This window comes from Hippopotamus amphibius, chromosome 1, assembly GCF_030028045.1.
Source record: "Hippopotamus amphibius kiboko isolate mHipAmp2 chromosome 1, mHipAmp2.hap2, whole genome shotgun sequence".
NCBI classification, from domain to species: Eukaryota; Metazoa; Chordata; class Mammalia; order Artiodactyla; family Hippopotamidae; genus Hippopotamus; species Hippopotamus amphibius.
Genome location: NC_080186.1, coordinates 7,273,570 through 7,296,590, shown reverse-complemented (window position 1 = coordinate 7,296,590; position 23,021 = coordinate 7,273,570). Strand labels below are relative to the sequence as shown.

Here is a 23,021-nt window from a genome sequence, read left to right as displayed (position 1 = left end):
AAAAGGGGCTGTTACTCTCTATACTCTCTCCAGACAGAGCCAGATTAGCAGATAGAGTCAGACTTTCTATAGAAACATTTTAATCAAGAGTACCCTTCTCTCCAGAAAACTGCACTCGCTACCAATACACATTGTATTCCAAGTTTAAGGGACCCACAGGGGCCCATCCTTGGGCTCTTTGGGCTCGATGGATCCGGGTTAGGTCGCCAGTTCAAGAGTGGGCCAAACTGCTTCAAAGGTATAAATAGGTACCTTTAGGTCTTCCTGCGTCCCAGCTCCTAGAGGCAGGAAGACCATGCCCTCTAAGTGTTTTGCAGCCTCGTCCATTTCAGATTTTTCAGGGGTCCTGGGTAAACCGGTCTCACTAAAGATTCCGCCCCATCTGGCTGCTCCCATTTTTAAACACAGACCCGTGCGTGGGAGAGGCCATTATTTTTACGGGATCCCCGTGCTTCTGGGGCAGCCAGGGACTGGCAGAGTTGCCTCACCGCAGCGCCGGCTCCAGCGTTAGCCGGGGCTCCGCCCTCAGGCCGCCTCCTTCTCCGAGGCCCCGCCCCTCCTCCCCCGCCAACCCCCGACCGGCTCCACCCCTCTGCTCTGAGAGCCTCTCCACCGCTACCCGTGACCAGGGATCCCACCCTCCCACCTCGTGGCTCCGCCCTGGGGTCACTGGCCCCGCCCCCTTCCGAGGGGCCCAACGAGCGTGCCCGAGCGCCCCTCAGCCCCCACCCCTCAGCTGGAATCCCCGCCCCACCGGCCGATTTAACCAATGAGGGCCACCGGGTGTTTCTGGCCACGCCCACCACATCATCGGGTCTCTGCCCCGGCGCCCGGCCCTCCGCCGCCCTCCACCCCCGGGGCGTCGCCTTGGCCGCGCCTCCGCCGCCCGCGCGGAGCCAGATGCAGCCCTCTCTGCCGGTCCCTCCCCCGGCGGCCTGGCGCCTCCCTCCCTCCCCGCCGCGGTGACTCACGGAGCGGGAGGCGGAGGCTGAGGCGGCCGCTCCCGCTGCTGCTGCTGCCGCTGCTGCTGCCGCCGCCGCCGCCGCTGCTCCGGCTGTGCGCGCCCCGGAACAGGCCGCCGCGCGCCGCTCTCGGACCCGCAGCCCCCGCCCGCCCGGCCGGGTCGGGCGGCCCAGGTAAGCTCCGGGGCCGGCCCGCACGCGCGGCGCCCCAGCCCGCGCCGCGCCGGGGCTCGGGGGAGCCGCCGGCCCTTTGTCTCCCGGGGAGGGGCCGCGGAGGGCGCCCCCGACCCCGCTCGCACCCAGTGCCCGGACCCCCGGCACGGCGCCCTGGTCTGGGCCGGGCCTCCTGCCCCGCCTGGCTGCTCCTGCCGCTCGCCGCCCCGCCCCCGACCCCGCGGCAGACCACCATCCAGCCGTCCTCAACCCCCCCTCCCCGGGGGTCGCCGCCACAGGTGTCCGAGCCATCCACTCCGTTGCTCACCCCACCGCGCCGGCGTGGTTGTCACCGTCTCTCAGCACTCCAGGTCCCGTGCTCTCTTGTCTCTTCCCTCACCTGCGCCCCGCTCGCAGCGTCCTGACCTCTGTATAGAGCCCCCCTCCCCATATTTCCCCAGACTAAATGCTGCCAAGGTCTGGCCACTGGCCGCCCTTCCTCTCTCTAGTCTGCTGGAACTGTCGTGTCCTCATCCCACCTCTCCTAGTGAGTGTCCCTGGAAGGTGCATGTTGTAGGCACATGTCTCACCTGTCCGGCGGGCATGTGTCTGTGAGCCTGCAAGATTAACCCCTCAGAGCCCCAGACTGTACTTCTCGCCTCTTTTCATCATCCCCACCCCAGCCACCTTCCTTTTTCTTGAACCTGGTAACCAAGACACTTAGGTCTGGATACCTAGCCTCTGTTAGGCCCCACATGCCTGCCTCTCTCTTGTGTGCTGAACTTGTCTGAGCAGTACCTGCTGTCAGGTTAGCCCCTGGGAAGGCCCAGGAGGCCTGTGTTGGCCGCAAATCAAGAGTTGTATGAATAACGAGATGTGAGGCTTGCAGCACCTCCTATCTGAGGATCTAAGTACACTATAGCTGTTAATTACTTTGTCTGCTCTCACTCACACAACTTAGGGAAGTGTGCCTAGCCAACTGCTGGGTAAATTGAGGCAGAGGGTGTGTGGGTAAGGGAACTGGAGGCAAGTCAGAGTTTCTCCTGAGGTTCTGCTCCCAAGTGCCTTGGCTCCTAGCTCCTTGTTACAACTACTGGGCTCCAGTTCCTGCCTTTAGACTCTAAGTGATACTGATCTCTTGGGCCATTAAAGTGTCCAGAGAGACCAAGTTTCCTCTGATTTAAAGCAGGCCTTTGAATTATAAATAAAGGTGCCGGCTGTTAAATGCCAGTGTGTCATTCATGGTTTCTTGGGTGGAGTGAGTGGTCCTTGTATATGCACGTTGCCTCTTTGGGGTGGAGATTCATGCATTCAATAATGCGTGTTTACTGTGTGTCAGGCAGCATTCCAAGCACAGGGCTGCAGTGGTGAAGAGAGACACAGCCCCTGCCCTCGTGTAGCTGACATTCTAAAGATAATGGAGTGAATGGATAAGCAGACAAAATAATTTTACTCCTGGTAAGAGCTGTGAAGGTGGGAAGAATCAGTTTGGATTTTATTCCAAGAGCAATTAGAAACCACTGGAGGATTTTAAGCAGGGAGGTGATAAGGTCTGATTTGTTTTCAAAGATCATTCTGGCTGCTAGATTGAGGCTGGATCGTAAGGAACGGAGGTAGAAGCAGGGATACTAGTTGGGAGACAGACTATTGCAGCTGCTGGGCAAGAGCTGATGGTGGCTTGGATCAGGGTAGTGGTAGCAGAAGCGAAGCGCTGAAACCAGTCTGCTCCCCTTAGGAGAGGTTGAGAGCTGTAAAGCAAAACTTCAGGGAACACCGATTGAGATTTGCATATCTAGCAGAGAATTTCTAGACCTGACCACGCTCAGGTTTGGCTCAGCAAACCTTACTCAGCACCTGTTGTAAGCCAGGTGCTGTGCTAGACTCTAGAGATACTGACACGAACAGGGTGAATAAGGAGCATTCTCCACGTTCTAACAAGATGCTCATGGAAAGATCACCCCTCCTTGAGGGAAGAGGGTTTGTGGGCTTAAAAACTAGGTCAAGGTGGAGGAGGGCAGAACACAGCGGGCCTCATTCCCACATCTGGCTGCATTATTTAAATGAGAGCATTATTGCCCTGCCTGTGCTGTAAGATGTTGCCCAAAGAAATTGGGACTGATCTCATGATGGGTGGGAGAACAGCTCAGTGGCCATGAACTTGAACCACTAACCAAAATAAAACTCGATCTCCATGCCGCTCCAAATCTGTGCTGTCAGAACATGTCCAAACTAGAGGACCATGAGGGCTAGGGCACCTGTGGCCCCTAGAGACTGAGTAACTCTTCTGAAATGCCATAGCAATTTGTACACTTGCTAATGGCACCCGTCACTTTCTACCTCTCTTTCAGCTTCATGTGCCGGTGTGTGACCCTAAGCTTTCTGAGGCCAGGGTCTCTATCAGATTCAGCTTTTCATCCCTCATAGCATCTAGATCCTGCCCCAAAGGTACACTCATCAAGTACTGGTTGACTTGCCCAGGTGTCTCACAGCACCTAAAACTAGAGCCCAGGAATCCTGACCCTGTCCATGTCTTTTCATCAGATTACTCCTCATCCAGGGTGCACCACGGGGGTCAGCCCAGCAGACTCCATGTCACCGAGCTCACAGCCCTTCCTTGGTGGGTCTGCTCTCTCTCCAGCCCTGCCTGCAAGGAACAGCTTCTGAGGGTGCTGACCAAGTAGTTATTTGACACGCGGCAAATATGAAGCATAGCTCTTACTCAGAGCATGGACTTCGTACCAAGACTATCTGGGTTTGGATTCTGGTTCTGCCATCATGAGCCTTGTGACCTTCAGCAAGTAACTTAACCTCTCTGTGTCTCAGTTTCCCCATCTATAAAATAGTAATACTTACTTCATGGAGTTGTTGTAATAAATAATACCTACTAGATGCTTAGAACAGCACCAAGCACCTTAGTACTGGCTTGGTTGAAGTAGTAGCTGTTATTTCACCATTATTTATTAATCTGCTTCTTATCTCCCATCAGAATTTAAGCTCTTTTAGTGCAGAGATTTTCTCTCTCTCTTTTTTTGGTTTATAGGCACTCAATAAATATTTCTTAAATTAGATGGCTTATTGAGCACCTACTATGTGCCTGGCATTGTTGTAGATGCTGGGTATATAGCCAAGAACAAGATCACCAAGATGCATGATCTAATGAAGTTTATAAATTCTAGTGGGAGAGACAGACAGGAAACAAGTACACAAGTGAACAGAATAACGTAGGATGGTGAACAGAGACACGGGGAGGATAAAATAGGGCAATGTGATGGAGCGTGCCTGTGTCATAACTTTAGTGAGCCCTGAGCAGGTACCTTTGGTGGTTGTTATTTTGTTTCATTTTTTATATTTATTTATTTAGGCTGTGCCAGGTCTTAGTTGTGGCACACGGACTCTTTAGTTGTGGCATGTGGGCTTCTTAGTTGCAGCACGTGGGCCCTAGTTCCCCGACCAGGGATCAAACCCAGGCCCCCTGCACCGGGAGTGCCGAGTCTTACCCACTGGACCACCAGGGAAGTCCCGGAGGAGATAGCTTTGAACGGAGACCCGGCTGATGGGCAGAGAGGACGACAGGAGCAAGAAGCCCAGTGCGCTTAGTGAGGAATTGGCAGGAGCTGAATCTGTGGCCACCACGGTGAGGAGTTTGGATTTTTCTCTTCAGTGCTGCACAGTGGGAAGTAACTGCATGGGAACCTTTCCTGGGAGTCCATCCTGGGAGAAAGGGCAGGACACTAGGAAGAGTAGTGAGTAGGCTCTCCTTGTCCTGGGAAGGCTTTTGGAGGCGAGCAGTGTTGTGTTTATTCCCATCAGGTTTCTCATGTCTCTGGCTCAGGTACCCAGGAGATGTGGGAGCCATCAGCTAGCTTAATGAAGGTCCAGGTGTGTGTGTCTGTGGGTCCTGCAGATTCCACCAAGCCATCTTTCCCCACTGAGTGTGTAGGTAATTAGTCAATGTTTCTTGAGTTGAATGAAGGAGCGTCGCTAGCTCTTAGCATTTCATCCTATACAGCACATGTCCTATGTTCTAGGCTTCTGTCTGCATAAGGAAAAGCTTTTTATCATGGTAGTGATTCTGGTGTAACCTTGGAGTTTTGCTGCTGTTCTTATGTGCATCAAGGTCCCCCACCCCACCTATATGTCGCAGTGTCTTTTTTTTTGGCCGCACCATGTGGCTTGTGGTCTTAGTTCCCTGACCTGAGGTTGAACCCAGGCTCTCGGCAGTGAGAACGTAGAGTCCTAACCACTGGACCACCAGAAAATTCCCTGTCACAGTGTCTTTGTTGGAAGTGTACCAAGATTGACTGGGCAGCTTTCTTCCTTCCACCCCGTCGCCACTTCTCTTCCACTTCTCTTCCTGCTGAGTACCTGATGAGTACATCCCCACTTCTCTTGCTGCTGAGTACCATGAGGCCATACTGCCACCTGTGAACACCTCCCGTTTGATTATTTGATCTATACTCCTGTACATCACTTGATCCAGGTACAGTGGTACCTAGAACCCACTGGCTATCTGTAGCCTGGGCTGAGAGGAGTTGGGAAGCTCAGCAGAGCACTCAGAAATGGCCTTTCAAACCCAGGAGTTCAGCTCACCAGGAGTCCAGAGTTGGCCTCTTGAGACTGGGGGCAGTTGGCCAGCCTTTCAGATCTCACTAAGGCATCCCCTTGTCTGTTGGTGTCCGTGATGCCCTCTGCTCTGCTCACCTTGAGAGGCCAACGTGAGTCAGTAGGAATCAAACAGGACTTCTGTGTTGCAAGTCGCTCTCAGGGACCTGGTATATTTCATTGGCAGAATCTGAAATGCTTTTTAGTCACATGTCATTTGTAGCCTTGTAAAAACTAAACCTGAAGTGGGTGCAACCTTTTTCTCATGTAACTGGGTTTTTTTTTTTTATTGTGAGGTGATATGTACTCATTTAGAAAATGAGAAAATGAATGATGATGTTTTATTTTTTTTTTCACCTTTAGTCTCCACTGTAGCTTCTGAGATAAGTAGCATTATTTACATATTCAGAAGCTGAGGCTTGGGAAGGTTAAGTAAGTTGTTTGAGGCCAAGCTGGTCGGGAACAGAGTCAAGATTCAAACCCAGTTGGTGGGACTCCCGTGTGCAAGCTCTGGGCACCATATTAGATGCTGCCTTTTAGCAGAAACAACAGAGAAGAAAAAACATCTCCCCTAAGCCCAGCGTGGGTGACATTTTGAGGGTGGCCAGAGTTAGCATACTGGCTGCTGCAAAGAGTTTGAATTCTGTGCCTTTTCTCTGTCTCATCTGACCTTGGGCCAGCTAATTAACCTCCGTTTACCTTTCTTTCCTCAATCGTAAATGGGGATAATGTGCCTTCATAGCTCCTGGGGGCATTATGATGTTTGAGCCAGAGTGCTTTTGAACTTCTTTTATGAAAGGGCGCTGAGCCCCAACTGCTGTTATACTCGGCTATTAAAGACCTATTATGCCCTGATCCTCCACAAAGTCTTGTTAAAGGGGGAAGACAACAGTCCTCAGAGGGAAAGGTGTCCTTCTATGGTGGGCATAGCTGGACCAAACATCATTTTCCTCCTGAAGTTTCTTAAGGATTGGAGATCATGAATGTTTCTCCATTGTTCATGTTCATGTTGTACTGTAGAAAGTTCTGGAAGCAGGCGTGTAAACTGTGCATCATAACAAGATCGAGGACCCCTGATGGCGGGGCAGAGAAGGGGGTTATGGGGCTTGGTTTCTAATCCTGGCTGTGATGTCTATGTAACATAAGCCAAGAACACAGAGATACCAAGAAGGGATGGCTATCTTCCATTCATCCTTCCTTTCCTCCTTCCTTCTAATGACTCATTGATTCAATTAATAAATATTTACTGAACCTTTATTATGATCTGGACCCCATGGTAGGCCCTGGGAATGCTGTAGTGAGCAGGGTAAAAACAGTTCTTATCATACAGAACTTATAGTCTTGGGCCAAGAGGCTTATTATCTAGTTGGAGTCGTGTGAATAAAGCAAGAACATGTTGATGAGTGTTTTGAACCCCCCGGGGGAGCGTCAGGATGTAACTTCCAGATGTGCACACGGGCCACGTGGGTACCTGCCCTGGGTGGTGGAGGGCCGTGCTTGGCTTCCCAGAAGAGCAAGGGAAGAATTGATAGATTAGAGCCCTTGTGTGTCACACTTAACAAAAGCTGCATCTGTAGAAACAATTAGCACCTTGGCAGTCACTGTGAGTAAGAACTACGTTTCCACTTAAAGCCTTAACTCTTTGTTACCCGAGTTCAAGTCCAGGAGGAATGAGGATGGCGGTGAGCTCTTTCCAAAGTTTTTTGAAGTTATCAATATGGTGCCTTTCTTATGAAAAGACCATCAGACCTTATCTCCAGAATTCTGACCCTGCCCGACGGGTCTCCCTCAACCAGCTTTGGAAAACAGGCGGGCTGTGGGGCTGGCTGCATCAGTGCTCTCGGCGTGGTGCCAGGGACCCCTGTGTCTGTCAGCCCCGTTTGGGGTCAGTATATGCAGAGTGGGGTGTGTGTGGGGGGGCTATTTTCTTCCCCGAGTCTGCCCAGACCCAGGCCTCAAGATCCCTCCCAACAGCACGGTCAGGGAGGCTGGGCAGTGCCTGCAAAAACACCCAGTGTTCTTCCGCTTGCCCTCTGGCCAGGATTGGGGTGCAGAGGCACAGGGCTGGCAGAGGCGCCTGCCCACATCCAGAGTGAGAGGAAGGTGCCAGGACGGCGCTGCTCTCCCGGGCGGTGTTACTTTCACCAGCCCCTGCAGTGTCCCTGCCCTCCTGCTGACCGCCGGCTGCCCCTTCAGTCTGGAGGCCTCGGAACCATCCAGCATCTGATCCGGAGGAAATGGTTGGCCTGGCGAGGAGACCAGGTCACTCAGTGCCCCTGGATTTGCTCACATGTGGTTGGAGCCCACAGTGCTGCCCGTTCAGCTGGGAGAATGTGACCCACTTCCATCTCCTCTCCCACGTGCAGAGCTGGGTGGGAGGCTTTTGGAGACCAGTTCCAATTAAGGCTTTTTCAAGCCTGAGTATCTCCTGAGTATCCAACCCACATGTTTCCTGCTGCTGGAATCCTGTGGTCAGTGTCTCTGAGCTGAATAACAACTCCAAACAGATGAAGTTACCGCCTCGTCGTTCTCCAGTCCTGGCTTCTGCGAGCGGGGCTTTCTTTGGGGGTCAGGGTCCCTTTGGGTTTCAGACATCCTTCACAGTGTGGACCCCACCCTTGTTCTTCCTGTTACATCACCTGGCAAACCAGGGGCCCAGTGTCCGAGGAGATGCCGGACCAAGGCCTCCCAGCCCCCTGCCCCAGGCAGCTGGGCTTCTGCCTGATTCATTGACCCTCGTCCTCGCAGAGTGTTCTCCTGCTGCAGGAATGTGAACTGAAATGGGTTTCGGACCCTCTAGGTCTTTTCCATTCTCTCCAAGGTAGAGGGCATTGGGATGATTTTTCCATGTATAATTTTATATTTCTCATGTAGGAGGACAGCAGGGGTCAGGGAGGGGAGACGGTTTAAATACATGAAGCCGTGGGTGCTGCCAAGATGATTTGGAGAGTTTATATTATTTGTTTATTTATTTTTTTAATTTGGTTGCACCAGGTCTTAATTGCGGCAGACGGGCTCCTTAGTTGCGGCTCGCTGGCTCCTTAGTTGTGGCACGTGAACTCTGAGTGGGATCTAGTTCCCTGACCAGGGATCGAACCTGGGCCCCCTGCATTGGGAGCACAAAGTCTTAACCACTGCGCCACCAGGGAAGCCCCTATTTGGAGAGTTTAAATGGGAGGTGATAGTTCTGAGCCCCTGAATAATGCAATCTTACTTGCTAAGGAAGGAGCAGAAGGTGATAGAGAAACTGCCAAGGTCAGGTCTGCTAAGCTGTGATCTCAGACCTGTGTGAGCGCTGTTCCTGACCATGTGCTTCACGGCTGGAGCTTCAGGAAGATGGGGTGCGGGTCATTTTTAGGGGGAACATGGTGGGACCTACAGGCTGATAAGCTGGTTTACGGGTGTCTCTCCAGGGCCCTGGCTCTACTTTCCTGCACAGAACAGCTTTCCAGAGCTTATGGTGGGACGTGGTGGAGGAGAGTCAGCCCGCACAGGCGCAGAGTCCTTCATCCCTCCCCTGGGGAAGCTGCTGCCGCCACCCGAGAGGCAGCACGAGCCCGTCACTTTCTGTCTGCTCTGTGTGCGGCTGTCCACCCTCACCTCCTGTCTCCTAGGAGGAGGAGAGGCCGCGCAGGCCTGCGAGCAAGGGTGGCAGAGTTTGGATGCTCAGCATCAGCCACCGGGGGAAGGTCTTTCTTTTATTCTCCTCTTCTGACCCCATTCCACTTCCTTTAAAAAATATACCGTTTGGGTTTTTGGTGTAGGTAATACACGTATAGTACAGAACCCAAAAGGCTAATTGATGAAAACTAAGTCTTCCTCCCTTCCTGAAAGAGACGCCTCGAAAAAAATGTCTGTTAGTGGATGTCCTGTGCATCTTAACCAGAGACCTCCTACACACGTACAAGTGCATCAGGTACACGCTGACTGCACAGATGCCTGACACACACTATTGTGTGTGTAATACACACTGCTCTGCACCTTACTTTTTTCACTTCACAATAAATACTGGAACTCATTCCGTTGCACCGTCATCACCATTGCCATCATTCAGCTAATACCTCTTCACTTCCCACGTTCTGGGTATTGTTAAAGGTGCTTTACTTATGTTAATGCATTTATTCCTCACAGCAACCCTATGAACTAAGTACTGTTACTGTCCACAGTTTGCAGATGAATAAACTGAGGCACGGAGAGGTTAAGTTACTGTCTGAGATCATTTACAGCTACCTCACTCACTTTAATGGTTCCATGGCATTCGTTTAATTGCTTATGCTTTAATTTTTTTTTGACTAGTCCCTGTTACTGAGCATTGAAATTTTCTGTCTTTTACTACTTTTTTTAGCTGCGCCGTGTGGCGTGCAGGAGCTCAGTTCCCTGACCAGGAATTGAACCTGGGCCACAGCAGTGAAAGCCCAGAATCGTAACCACTAGAGCACCAGGGAACTCCCTCTCTGTTATTACTATTCTCCAAATATCTTTGTGCTTTTGTCTATCTATAAGCTAAATTCCTACAGTCTGAGTTGCTAGAGCAAAGGGTACATCTGTTTAAACTTTTAGTCTTGCCAAGTTGCCCTCCATGGAGGTAGTAACATATGCCCACCAAAATTGTACAGGAATGCCTGTTTTCCCCACACCTTGGCAGAAGCTCTCCAGCTTGTTGATTTGCTGCTAATGATGGGTGGGAAGTGGTATATCATAATTTTAATTTGCGTTTCCTGATGAGGAAATAGAGTATCACTTCGGATCTTTAAGAGCAATCTGTTATGTCGTTTGCCCATTTCTTTCTTGAGTTCGCAGTCTTTTTTCGTATTAATCTACAGGTGTTCTTTACATGGTAGGGCAGTTTGTCCTATGGCTGTGGTATATGTTACATGTATTTCCACAATTCATTGTTGTTCTCTTGATTATATTGTTTTTCCCATGTGGAAAGTTTTGATTTTTATGTAATCAGATTTTAACATCTTTTATAACTTATAGGTTTCGTTTCGTATTTCCTTCTCCCACTGTCTTCTTTTAATGTACTTAGTCTCTATTTTGTACATTTAAAGCTTTGCTCTGGGACTTCCCTGGTGGTCCAGTGGTTAAGACTCCATGCTTCCACTGCAGGGGGCATGGGTTCGATTCCTGGTCAGGGAACTAAGATCCCACATGCCTTACCATGTGGTGAAAAAAAAAAAAACCAAAAATAAAAACTTTGTTCTGTAACAGCATGATCCACAAACTCAGCCTCACCAGAAACGGGGCAGGCTGACATTGTGCGTCTCTAGTGGGATGTGGACATCAGCTATGATCATTTCTTACCAAAATGTTTATCCTTACTCCAATTCTAAGGAAAACTGGACAGGTCGACAATGGTCCAGGGCTCTAAAACAACGTTAATGTTGTGATAGACAAAGAAAAGCTGGTGAACATTCTAGGCTAAGAGGAAAGAGCGTGGAAACCAAGTGAAGTTGAGATCTTCAATTGAATCCTAGATTAAAAACCGGTCCAGGCCAAAGTGAGGGATGAGATTGGGAAAGTTGAATGTGGGCTGTACATCAGAGAATACTGCTGGGTCAATACTAAATTCCTTGGGGGTGCAGTAGTACTGGGATAATGTAGATCCTGGCCTTAGGAGATGCAAAGTGTCTGATACCTGCAACTTGCTTTCAAATGGCTCAGGAAAGGAAGCAGCATGTAAACCCACAGTGGGGGAGAGGGGCGGGGCGAGGCATGAGACAAATGTGGCAAAACGTTAACGACTGGTGACTCTAGGGGCAGGGTATTGGGGTGTTCCTTGCACTGCTCTTTCAGCTTTTCTGGGACTTTAAACATTTTCAGAATAAAAAGGTGAGGAGAAAAGAGCAACAACTTTGTTCCATCTGGAATGTATTTGGGTTGCAGTTCCCTTGGCTTTGCCTGGCTCTCCTGGGGTATTGTCCTGATTTCTGGTTTCTTTCCTCTTTTTGTACAGCACGCACAGTCCTCTGTTTCCCTTTCTCACAGGAACTTCTTTTTTGGGTGAGTTATTCTTTTTTGGACTTGGAAATCTTATGACTATTTTTCTGGCAGACTTACATGACTCTTCTAGAAACAGGTAAGAACCACTGTGCATTGGTGCCTGTAGTTTTTGTTTTGTTTTAACATGACACATTGTGTCATGTGCTCCAAGTACATTTGCAAGGAAGTTTAGTTTTCTGAGACTTAAAGTCTTACTCCTCAGGAATACCATCAAACTAAGGTGTAGTGTAACTAACCTCTCTCTCTTCCTAACCTCCATATAAGCTTTTTCTTCTCAGCCGAGAGTTTTTTAAAGAGATCAGGTTGTGCTTGCATTCTGTGGATGTGGGCTTGTGAAAGGCCCCTGGGTTTCTTTTTATGAAATGTGACAGTCTTGGGTGAGTAGCTGGCACGTAAAACTGGGAGTCTTTCTGCCAGGGGAGCGCTCGCAGGCCAGTTTGGCTGGGAGCTCCTTCTCCCGCTCTGTGACTTGGTGACTAATGGTTTCGTGGCTTTGGGAACGGAGGATGTCGTTACAAATGGATGATGGGGGTTTGGCTTCGGAACTGGATTATCTGGGCGTGCCGAGTGCCGGGGAGCAGAATATACCATCCCAAAATATACTGCTTTGGCATACCGGTTATTTTGAATTAAAGTTACTTGAGAAACAGCCAGTGCAAGAAGGACACTCTGACCCTCCTTGATCCCCCCGAAAGCAGGAAATAAATCTCCCATGTGAAAGGTACCTTCCCTGTTTCCCTGTACCAGTGGGGTAGAAGGCATCCTTATCACCAGAGACAGGGGATTCAAGGCTGAGAAGGCTGTGTAAATAGACCTCGTTACTTCCTCACCAATTTACTGCCCCAAGCCCAAACTTCTTTGTCTTGTCAATTCCTCGCAAATTTATCATTTCTTTGTCTAACAGATATAAAAGCTGCCTGCTCTGGTCACTTCTTCAAGCCACATATCTTTGGGACTCCCCTACGTACGAAATCAAATTTGTTTTTTTCTCCTGTTATTGTCTCCTGTCAATTTAATTATTAGGGCAGCCAAAGACCTGAAAGGGAAGAAGGGAAAAGTTTCCTCCCCTACACTGGACTGGGTGTTTGTGCCCACCCCATTGGGAACAGGTATGGTTTCTTTCTTAGAGCTTTCACACAGGCCCTGAAGGCCTCCCATCCACTTCTGTCCACTCTCCTGAGCTTTTCCACGGTGGCCCCAGCCCTGAGCAGGTGACTGTGGGTGGTTTCCTGCTGTTCAGGATGCTGTGTTTTCCGTAGAACCTGTGCGTTTCCCCCATCATCCCTCCCCTCCAGCCTTCGGTGTCCTCATCTCCAGACTGGATGCGTTTTGTGACCCAACAGAAATTCTCTTCTTCATGCTACGTCCTCAGCGAGTTAATGGAATAAACGCACATAGATTCTGGAGTTGCCCCTGTTTAAAATCTTTTTTTTATTTTGATTATCAGCTTGTTAAACATTTAAGGAGGAAGGAAACTGAGTCTTCAGCAGCCTCTTAGGGGGAGGTTTCCTCCTTCCTCAGATTATTTTTTGTGCTGAGGTGGCTGGAGGGAAAGGAGAGGGAAGGTCACAGCCTGTGTAATGGAGCAGAAGTAGTTATCCAGACACACAGACAGTGTGGCTTGTGTGATGTGAGGGTGTAACGCATGGTTACAGTGTAGTGCAATAGTATGGGTATGTTTTGGAGGTAACAAACATAGCTTTATTTTCATGCAAATTAGCACATACCTGTATGCTGAAAGGCTTTAGGAAAGAGGAGGCAGTAATCCTAAAACTTATTTTCTTAAGAGTTTATAAGAAGGGGTCTTACCCCGGAGGCCAGGCCTGGGGCCTTTCAGCTGAATCCTGAGGATAGCCATCCCCAGAGCTGGGCAGTGAGGAGGGGTCTGGCTCTGGAGGCCACAACAGGGAGACGGAGCCCTCGCCCTGCAAGCAGCCCAATTGGTTTAATGACCTAATTCTCACAACAGGAAGCTGGAGGCCTTCCTGGCCCTATTCTGAGGGGATGCAGTGAGCCTGGTCCGGGAAGCTTATTTATTTGAACCAATTAAGAGTCTGCAATGGAGGGAAGGAATGGAGGGAGAGTGGGGGTAAAGGCAGAAGAGCCAGGGAGGGTGATGATTCTTGAGCAGACGAGCCTGCCCTGCCGTCAGGCGCTGGGAGGGCTGGGCCGTCTTGCCTGGGCCTGCCCCCGGGAACAAGACTCTTCCCCCTCGTCCCCTCCGGCAGGAGGCTGGTGTGAAGGAGCCCATGTGGCTCTGAGTGAAGCCACCTTACGCAGCTCCTGATAAATAAATAGCACTGTGCCAATTTTTCCACTTCCTCTTAAAAAAAAAAAAAAAACCAACCAAAGAAACAAAACCCCAAAACAACAACTTTTAAATTTCCCAATTTAATTAACATTTTAAATGGTGACCCCGCAAGACTTGGCATAGCTGTGGGCAGTGGGGTCAATGGAGCTTCCTTGGGTTAAAATTTCCATTCTGGTCTCTTTCTCTGGAGGTGACCCAAGGTCTGTGAAACCTGGCCAGGCTCCTTCCCTGGGCTTATTAGACTTGGAACTGGTCCTTCCGGCCCAAGGTCGACTTCAAGCCCTATTCCTAGGAAGACTAATCAGCAATGCAAATTGAATTTTCCCTTTGGGCGGGGTGGGGTGGGTAGCGTCTCGTCAGCACGCTGGAGGCATCTCAGATGTTGATCTAGGTCAGAGGAGAGAAAGAGTGTCCTTCTGCCCCCAGCCTGCACAGGTGGGCTTTTGACACTGCCAGGCGCTCAGCCTGTGGTGAAGGTCGTCCAGCCTGAGAGACTCTGCCCACGAGTGGGGGGATACTGGCACCCACTCAAGAGCTGAGGGTTCTCACCCTGACATCCACTCATAAATAGGCAAGGGCTCTGGAGTCTGCATTACCCACCCCCTTGGAACCTGCCGGAGGCCGAAGGTCAGACTGAATCAGAGGAAGATCCGGAGCCGGATTTTGTAGGCGCTGGTTCCTGACTTCAGGTCGCAGGCTCTGCCTGGCCAGCTTCCAGGCCTCCAGCTGTTCTCTGGGAAGGAAAAAAGAATCTCGTTTTAAATTAGGTCAGAAGATGCCTTTCTTTCCTTCTGTCCTTGTCCCCCTACTGTGCAGGGATAAAACCACCACCTGCACGTCCCTTGGTCAGAACCACAGAGCCTGAGGACTTCGCCCGGGATCACAGTGTCCCCGTGCAGCCGCGGAAACTTCCCCCAGCAACGCGTTCCCTTCCTGTTTGCATTGTGCTGGCTGAACCGCAGAGGCTGTCAGAGCAGGCCTGTCAGGTACTCTTGCTTAGCTGTACAAAGGACTTGAAGAGACAGTGGGGTTGGGTAACTTTTTCTACCAATTAGGCCAAAATCATAGGATAAATTTTTTTTTTTTAAGTCAGAAGTTTTTAAAATTATTGTTATTTTTTGGCTGCACTGCGTGCAGGACTGTAGTTCCCCAACCAGAGATCAAACCTGTACCCCCTGCAGTGGAAGAGCGGAGTCTTAACCACTGGTCTACCAGGGAAGTCCCGAGAAGTTTTAAATAGATGCCTTTTACCAGTCTGGTTACATCAACGTTGTAGAATCTATACATGCAGGCCCCTTCAGTTCCTCCATGTCTCAGATTCTCTGAGATGAGGACATTCTGAGGCTGGGGGCTTCCTTCATGGTTCCCACGTGAATCTGAAATCTGTTCATTCACTTAACTGCGTGTGGAGCTCCAGGTGTGACTGGTAGCAGCAGGAATCCACCAGATTCCTCAGCGTAGGGCCTACAGTCGCCAAGCTTTTCAGGGTCCACAAATATATTGGAGACTTGAAAAAAAAAAGTATCAGCTCCATCTCCTCTTAGGAGGTATATGATAATTCTATTTAATGAGAGAAATGGGTCCATTTTGTTTTATTTTATTATTTATTTATTTGACTGTACCAATTCTTAGTTGTAGCACGCGGGATCCTTAGTTGCTTCACGTGGTCTCTTCGTTGCAGCATGCGGGCTCTAGTTCCCTGACCAGGGATCGAACCCAGGCCCCTGCATTGGGAGCACGGAGTCTTAACCACTGGACCACCGGGGAAGTCCCTGGGTCCATTTTAATATGTCTCTGAGAATAAGGCTGCCTGGGTCCACGAAGGACTTAAAATCACCCTGTGGCCTCCCCTCAGAGAGCTTCCAGTTTGGAGGTGGAAACAGAGACACAGACACCCAGGGGCAGTGCAAGGAAATTTGGGTGAGTGTGCAAACAGTCTTCAAAAAGGTAACAATTGAACAGTGAGCAGTAAGTAGGGAAGAACATTTTTTTTTTTTAATAAATTTATTTATTTATTTTATTATTTATTTGGCTGCATTGGGTCTTCATTGCTGCACATGGGCTTTCTCTAGTTGCTGCAAGTGGGGGCTACTCTTCATTGTGGTGTGTGGACTCCTCATTGTAGTGGCTTCTCTTGTTGTGGAGCATGGGCCCTAGGCACATGGGCTTCAGTAGTTGCAGCACATGGGCTCAGTAGTTGTGGCTCATGGGCTCTAGAGCATAGGCTCAATAGTTGTGGCGCACGGGCTTAGTTGCTCCATGACATGTGGAATCTTCCCAGGGCAGGGCTTGAACCCGTGTCCCCTGCATTGGCAGGCGGATTCTTTACCACTGCGCCACCTAGGAAGTCCAGTAGGGAAGAACATTCTAGTCTGAGGGACCAGCAAAAGTGAAGGCCAGAGGTGTCGACGGAGCCTGGTGCAGGTGGTAACTGAGGTGGCCACCCGCAGGGCTTCTCATCCTCAGGGCTGTGGACAGGGGTGGGGGGCGGGGTCGTCCTGTGCACTGTAGGTGGTTCTGCCCCGGTATCCTCTGGTTTGTGTGACGCTCCATGTGCAAGAGTGGCCTGTGGGCTCTCTCTTAGAGGAGTCAGGCCATGGAAAGGAGGGGGCACCCTGAAGCCCCTTTCCAGCCTAACTGCAGTTTTCTGTGTTGACACCTTTCCCTCTGTTATCTGGACAGCTGGGCACGGCGGCCGTGCTCTGGATGTTGTTGGGCTGTTTTTTTGTTTTGCTTTGTTTTAAATTATTATTTATTTATTGGCTGCATTGGGTCTTCGTTGCTGCGCACGGGCTTTTCTCTAGTTGTGGTGGGGGGAGCTGCTGTTCGTTGTTGCGGTGCACGGGCTTCTCATTGCGTGGGCTTCTCTTGTTGCAGAGCAGGGGCTCTAGGCACGTGGGCTTCAACAGTTGTAGCATGTGGGCTCAGTAGTTGTGGCTCTCGGGCTCTAGAGCGCAGGCTCAGTAGTCGTGGTGCACAGGCTTAGTTGCTCCGTGGCATGTGGGATCTTCCTGGACCAGGGATGGAACCTGTGTCCCCTGCATTGGCAGGCGGATTCTTAACCACTGCGCCACCAGGGAGGTCTCTGTTGGGCTGTTTTGAATGATGTCAAACCGATTTGATGTTAATGCTTCGAGAAGCTTCACTGAAGGGCCTTCCTCAGAGCAGCTCACACCTGGAACAGAAAGTGCCCTGTTGCTGTGAAGGGGCAGGTGGCAGCTCTGAGGTAGGAGGCATTGGGAGGGTGGGCGTCGAGAGTTCCAGGGGCTCCTGTGCAGCAGGCCTGCGGCCGGGGAGGAGGGCCCGTCGGCGACTGGGCTTCACAGCTGCTCCCCCCAGACGAGGGCCACCGTGGGGCCTCCAGAGCAACTGCAGCCTCTCCTCCTGTGCCCACCCCTTCGCAGGGGCTTTCTAATGTCCTCCTGACTTTTAATTTTGATTTTAAATCTACAGAAAAGTTGGAATAGTGCAGTGAACACACCTGTGCCCTTTCCCTGGATTCACCAGTGTTAACCTTTGCCGTATTTGGTCATGTACTCTCTGTCTCTCTTCATACATACACACTCACACACATTTACACACACACACTCACACACACCTCCGTACTCGCATATACATCCTCATACACACACACGTACACACATGCACACACACTCATACACACACCTTTTCCCAGAACCATTTGAGAGCTAGTTGCAAGCACTGAGACGTTTCACCCTTAAATACTTCAGCCTGTATCTCTTAAGAACCAGGATGTTTTCCAACGTAACCACGATGTAGTCATCACACTCAACACATGTAACACTGATACACTACTAATATCTAACAAATACTCCCTGTTAAATTTTCTCCAGTTGCCCAATAACGGCCTTTATGACTCCCTCCCCTGTACCCTCCCTGGATCCCATCAAGAACCATTCACTGTATTTAGTTCTTATTTCATTTATTGCCTCATGTTATTTTCTCATTGGCAGTAATTTTGGGCTCTGGCTTGTCTTTTCCCTGTAAAGTGGGTTTTCATTTTAATTTTGGTTAAAATGGCTAATGTTTTTATCAGCTTCTGAACTGGATGGGCTGATGGAATGGAGAGAGAGCGTCGATTTTCAAATCCAGGCTCATCACCTATTAGCTCCGAGGCCTTGAGCAAGTTACTTACCTTCTGTGAGCCTTGGTTGTCTCCTGTATAAAATGAGAATAATTCCTACCTTGCAGGCTTGTCGTGAGGACTCCATGTGCTGAACAGGCCTGACATCATGCTAGGAATGCTCTAGCAACCACAGTAATTATCACTGTTGTTCTGCAACTTTGCCTGGCTTCGCAGAGCAGGAAGGAGCTTTGGAGCAGGTTGGAGTTTGCGCTGGCGACCTCAGGACAAATTCCTTATCCCAAGCTCATCATCTAAGAATGGTGCCGCGTGCTGCAAACTCCCTGAGCCGCAAAGCCATCCTTAAGCCCGCTTTGCTCCTGCTGGTGGAGTGCGGTTCTAGACTGCCAAGCCTGACTCTGGGTGGAGGAGGCTGAAATGTGGAATTTATTAATTAAGGCGGTTGCTCACGAGGCCCTAGAGTCAGGGAGGTTGTGGTTTAATTACCGAGAGTTGACCTTGTGGAAGTTCTCTCTGGTGCCCCAGTTTTGATGTCACGGGGGGACCTGAGGTGCCGCCCAGAGTGGGACTCGCAGCCGAGGCTGCAGATGAGGCTCAAGCCTGCTTCCCTCTCCTGAGTGCGTTTCTGTGCACTTTCTTGTTTACTGAGAGCAGTGTAGCATGGGAGGAAGAGCCCGGATGGTCTGGGTTCAAATCCTGCCCCAGAAAGGACTAGGATGGACTAGCTGGGTGAGCACAGACTAGTGTCCTCGTTTGTAAAACCTCATAGGGATGTTTGTTGCGAAGACGGAGTGATTCACATACATGAATGGTTCAGAACAGTGCCCGGCCAACAGCAAGGCAGAATATATGTCAGCTGTTTCTTTAAAGCTATGTTCTCACCTGGTGGGGGAGTGAATTTTACCCCCCAGGGAACACGTGGCAAAGTCTGGAGACATTTTTAGTTGTCACAACCAAGGGGGAGATGCTGTTGGTGGGTAGAACCCAGGGATGCTGCTAAATGTCCTCCCATGTGCGGGACAGTCCCCACAACAGAGAATCATCCAGTCCAGAATGTCAGTAGTGCCGACGCTGAGAAACCGAGGATTCCGGGAGGCACGTGGAACATGGAAGGAGGTCCTGTTCCCACCTCCACTTATCCTTCCTTTAATCCACTCCCCTCCCCCTCCTCCCTCTCCTCCTGTCCCTCCCGCTGCACCCAGGGCCCCAGTCCAGCTCCCTGGGGCTTCCCCTGGCTCACCCCCTCACCTGACCCCCCTCATCCCACACCGCACAGTACTGTTCCCCTCACCCAGCTCCGTTTCTTTATCACAGCACCTGTCTCTTCCTCCTTACTAGGTTATTTACCCAGGGATTACCTCTTGTTTATTTCAGTTTTCTGCTCTTCCCTCTCCCTAGAATGTAGGCGGGACTTCTGCAGTAAGTGCTCAGAATGTTTGTTGATTGAATGAATGAATGTGTTCCCCAAGGCTACATGGCTGGTGCGTGACATTTCCAGGATGTCAGTTCTTCGCCGTCACGCATGTCGCTCCTTCTTTGCGAAGTGCCCCCCACCCCATCTGGCACAACGTCTCCCAGAAGTGCCCAGCTGTTTCCCAGATCTGGTCAGTGGCCACGTGCTGACTCTGTGTTTATAAGGCTTTGTGGATATGCACGGTGGTACCGACATCATCTGAAGGACGAACCTGCTCTGTTTCCAGAACTTCTCCGCGGCCCCAGGGCCCAGCTGCTCAGCCTGTCCCCAGGGCCGTCCCCAGCAGACCGGCAGCTGGCACGTCAGGCCTCCCCACACGCCCTCCCGCAGCTGCCGTGGCATTCCAGGCTCTGACACTGCTCCCGCCCTGCAGTTCCACCTGCCGAAGGGTCCCAAGCTCTCCCATCCTCACCATCCTTTCTCCATCACCCCCCCCCGGCCCAAGCCCCAGCTTCACCCAGCAGGGACCTCCCCTGCAGCTCCGTCCTGTCTCTCCTCCAAGCCACGGCCACAGGGGTCTCGTAAAGCTCAGAATTTCCCCAACTCCCCCGCTTGAATCTCTCCTCACCCCTTTCAGAGACCCCCATGGTCCAGCACCTCGAGCCCCATCGCCTGCCTCCCGGGCCTCAGCCGCACTTCTTCCTCCAGTTTTCCCAAAGGCCCAGTCTCTTCCTGTTTGAGGACCTGGTTTACATGTGTGTGTGGGGCCCCAACCCAGCTCCTCCTGACCTGCGTAACAGCTCAGAAGTCACCTCTTTGGGGTGCCTGCCCCTGGGGCGAGATCGGATTCCCACGGCGTGTCCTGGCGCCCCTGCACTTCCCCCTCCCCCTTTGCCACCCATCCCCCCCATCATTTATTGCCGTGTCTGAGGCTGCGTTTACCTGCGTGTGACTTGATTTATGTCTGTTTCCCCTGCTCACTGGGAGCTGTCATCACAAGCAGACCATCACACGCTCACCTGTGTATCCTCCATGCCCAGCACAGGGCCTGGCATGTGATAAACAGATACTCAGTAATCGTTTGTTCAGAGAACGTCTGTTCCCTGTGCCTGCAACGCCCTTCCCCATCTTCTCTGCCAGCAAGTGCCTATTCATCCTTCAAGACCCAGGTCCAGGGTCTTCTGCTGGGAGCTGGTCCCTCCCCTTCCTCTACGTTGTCCCAGAGCTTTGCACATCCCTCACTCTGCCACCTACTACACTGCGTCGAGGCCCTCGGTCTTTTCCTTCGGCCCCCGAGCTGCTCGGGGGGAGGTGCTGGGCATGGCATGTTACACGCGGTTGGCACTCTTGGAATTGTTTGTTTTAACCCGACCTATCTTTTTAGTTCGTTGTTACATGTTATTTGTGTTGTTTTCCATTTGCCTTGTGCGGTGTGGTTTCCTCCGCCATTCCGGTACCTCCTGGAAGACAGGCTCAGTGTCACAGCACCACCTTTGTACCTCCGGCTCCCTCAGCCTGACACAGGGCTGTGGACACCTAGAGAGGTTTTTTCAGTAAATCCTTCTGGAGTCCGTGTCATATCTACCTAAGGTTACGGGGCCCTTGGCAGTTGAGAGCCCTTGACATCCTTTCCCTCATTCTGGACAATCTAGATAATTTGCAGGGCCCTTGTTCAGAAATTACTCAGAATTGGAAGAAGGCGACAAGAGAGCATTAAACCAAGAGTAGGGCCCTTGTGAGTGCCTGGTCCTGTGCTGGTGTCCAGGCCTCACGCTCAGGAAGCCAGCCCCGATCTCCTTGCAACCACGGAGGGAGGAAGGACATGGTAGAGGTCCTGTTTTCCTTTTGACCAGTGGCAAAATGAAGGGCTCAGAGGGCAGTGACCGACCTCAGGTTGCACAGCTGACCATCGACAGGGCAGAACCAGAAGCAGAGTCCAGCTCCTGGAGCATGCACCTCATCTCCACCGGCTCTGGGGCCCCAGGAGCTCTGAGCCTTGGTTTCCTCCTCTGTAAATTGGGAACATTGACCTGATCATCGGGTGGCAAACAGAACAGCGGGTGTGGTCCCTGGACCATCCCATCAGGAGCCACTGCCTCCCTCAGACGCCCCCTCCATCGAGTCATGAACCCGGGTTCCTCTCTGCTTCTTGGACGGTCCGAGCCCTGTAGACAGTAATTAGCTGTTGTAATAGTTGGAGAAATTAAAGCCCCTCAGAAGTGGGAGAAGGTTGTTTGTCTCTTTTCATCTCTTTTTGAAGGAATGTAGGGATTTGGGTAGAAAGTTCCCCAGGGATCCTCGGTATTTCGGTGCTTTGATGTCTAGAGAAATAAAAGAGCAATTAATTGCTATAAATGTCTTTCCTGTAGGGTCGGTTGAGGGTGGAGGGGGTGGCAGTGGCAGGTGACCACTCTTCCATCCCAGGGCCATCGATGGTTGAAGGGCTCTGCAGATCAGAGACCCAGGGTAGAGCGGCATCTGCCCGTAGGAGAGGCTTCTGAAATCTCACTTTCTCTGAAAAACATGTCTTCTTCAGCCTCTTGGGTGAGTGAGTAGCCTTTGCTGAGACTGCTGAAGACAGAGGGCTTGTAGAGCTCTCCTTGGTCCCTTAGAATAGGTTTCTCAATTATCCAAAGACATCTGTCCTCACCGCGGGACCGAGAGCTGGAAGTCCACCTTTAAGCCAGGTTCTCCGAGGCCCGTGCGCCGTAGTGGAGGGGTGGCCGTGCTGCTGTGGGCGGGCAGGACTCCAGTGCCCCTGCCTGCTTTGCCCTGCACCTCTGCCCACCATCAGCAGCCTTGCTCCTGCCTGGTTAACCTGCAAAGGACCCAAACGCTGAGGTTGTGTGTGGGAGGCAAAGGAAGAGAAGAGAATGTTCTCTGATTCCTGGAAGAGGTGTGTTTGGGGCAAGGAGACATGTGGCCAGGCTAGTAGGTTGTAAATTATCTGCGTGTGTGTGTGTGTGTGTGTGTGTGTGTGTGAGAGAGAGAGAGAGAGAGAGAGAGAGAGAGAGAGAGGGAACTTATGTCTCCATATACAACCACAGATGTTCCCCAAGCACACAAGCACCATGCACGTCTGAGCACAAAGTGGGTGGAGCACCGAGGTACCTAGGGCCTGGCTCCTTGGGTTGTTTGGTGGGTGGGACGCCTTCTCGGACAGGTGCGGGACTTGCCCAGCAGCTGCCCCGGAGTGATTCAGTCTGGTCCTCGATGTCTCCCAGCAGGCTCTCAGTCAGCCTTGGTGACTAACCTGGGGGGTGGAGGGTGTGTGGTGACCTGCTTTGGCCGGAAATGACAAGCGCGGATAGCTGCAGTCAGCACCTTCTCCCAGAGGTGCCGGTGCAGGTTCCTGGGCTGGCCAGACACACAGGTATTTCTGGACCGTGCAGGGCCCATGGCCACGAGCTTCCCGCCAGCCGCCTGTATCCCTCAGCGTGGGGCGGGTGCTCCTCCTGGCTCCTCCCGTGA

General features: G+C 51.3%; 1 protein-coding gene across 10 annotated transcripts in view; it reads left to right on the top strand.

Annotated features, from left to right (window-relative positions):
* Positions 1 to 936: 936 nt before the first annotated feature.
* The window catches only part of CTNNBIP1 (catenin beta interacting protein 1), a 51,832-nt gene continuing 29,747 nt past the window's right edge, over positions 937 to 23,021 (top strand). Inside the window, exons 1-5 of one of the 10 annotated variants that reach the window (XR_009047514.1) lie at positions 3,754 to 4,749; positions 11,674 to 11,720; positions 12,744 to 12,829; positions 14,848 to 15,017; positions 15,887 to 15,951. Coding sequence is in view for 1 of the 10 variants with exons in the window: in XM_057695849.1 (XP_057551832.1) it covers positions 9,054 to 9,406; positions 11,674 to 11,720; positions 14,848 to 15,017; positions 15,887 to 15,951 (635 nt within the window). In the remaining 9 variants the exon portion in view is untranslated. Of the gene's footprint in view, positions 1,137 to 3,753; positions 4,750 to 5,061; positions 9,407 to 11,673; positions 11,721 to 12,743; positions 12,830 to 14,847; positions 15,018 to 15,712; positions 15,952 to 19,396; positions 22,924 to 23,021 lie in introns of those variants that run through there. The other 9 variants (XR_009047515.1, XM_057695849.1, XR_009047513.1 and 6 more) reach the window with 9 other exon arrangements.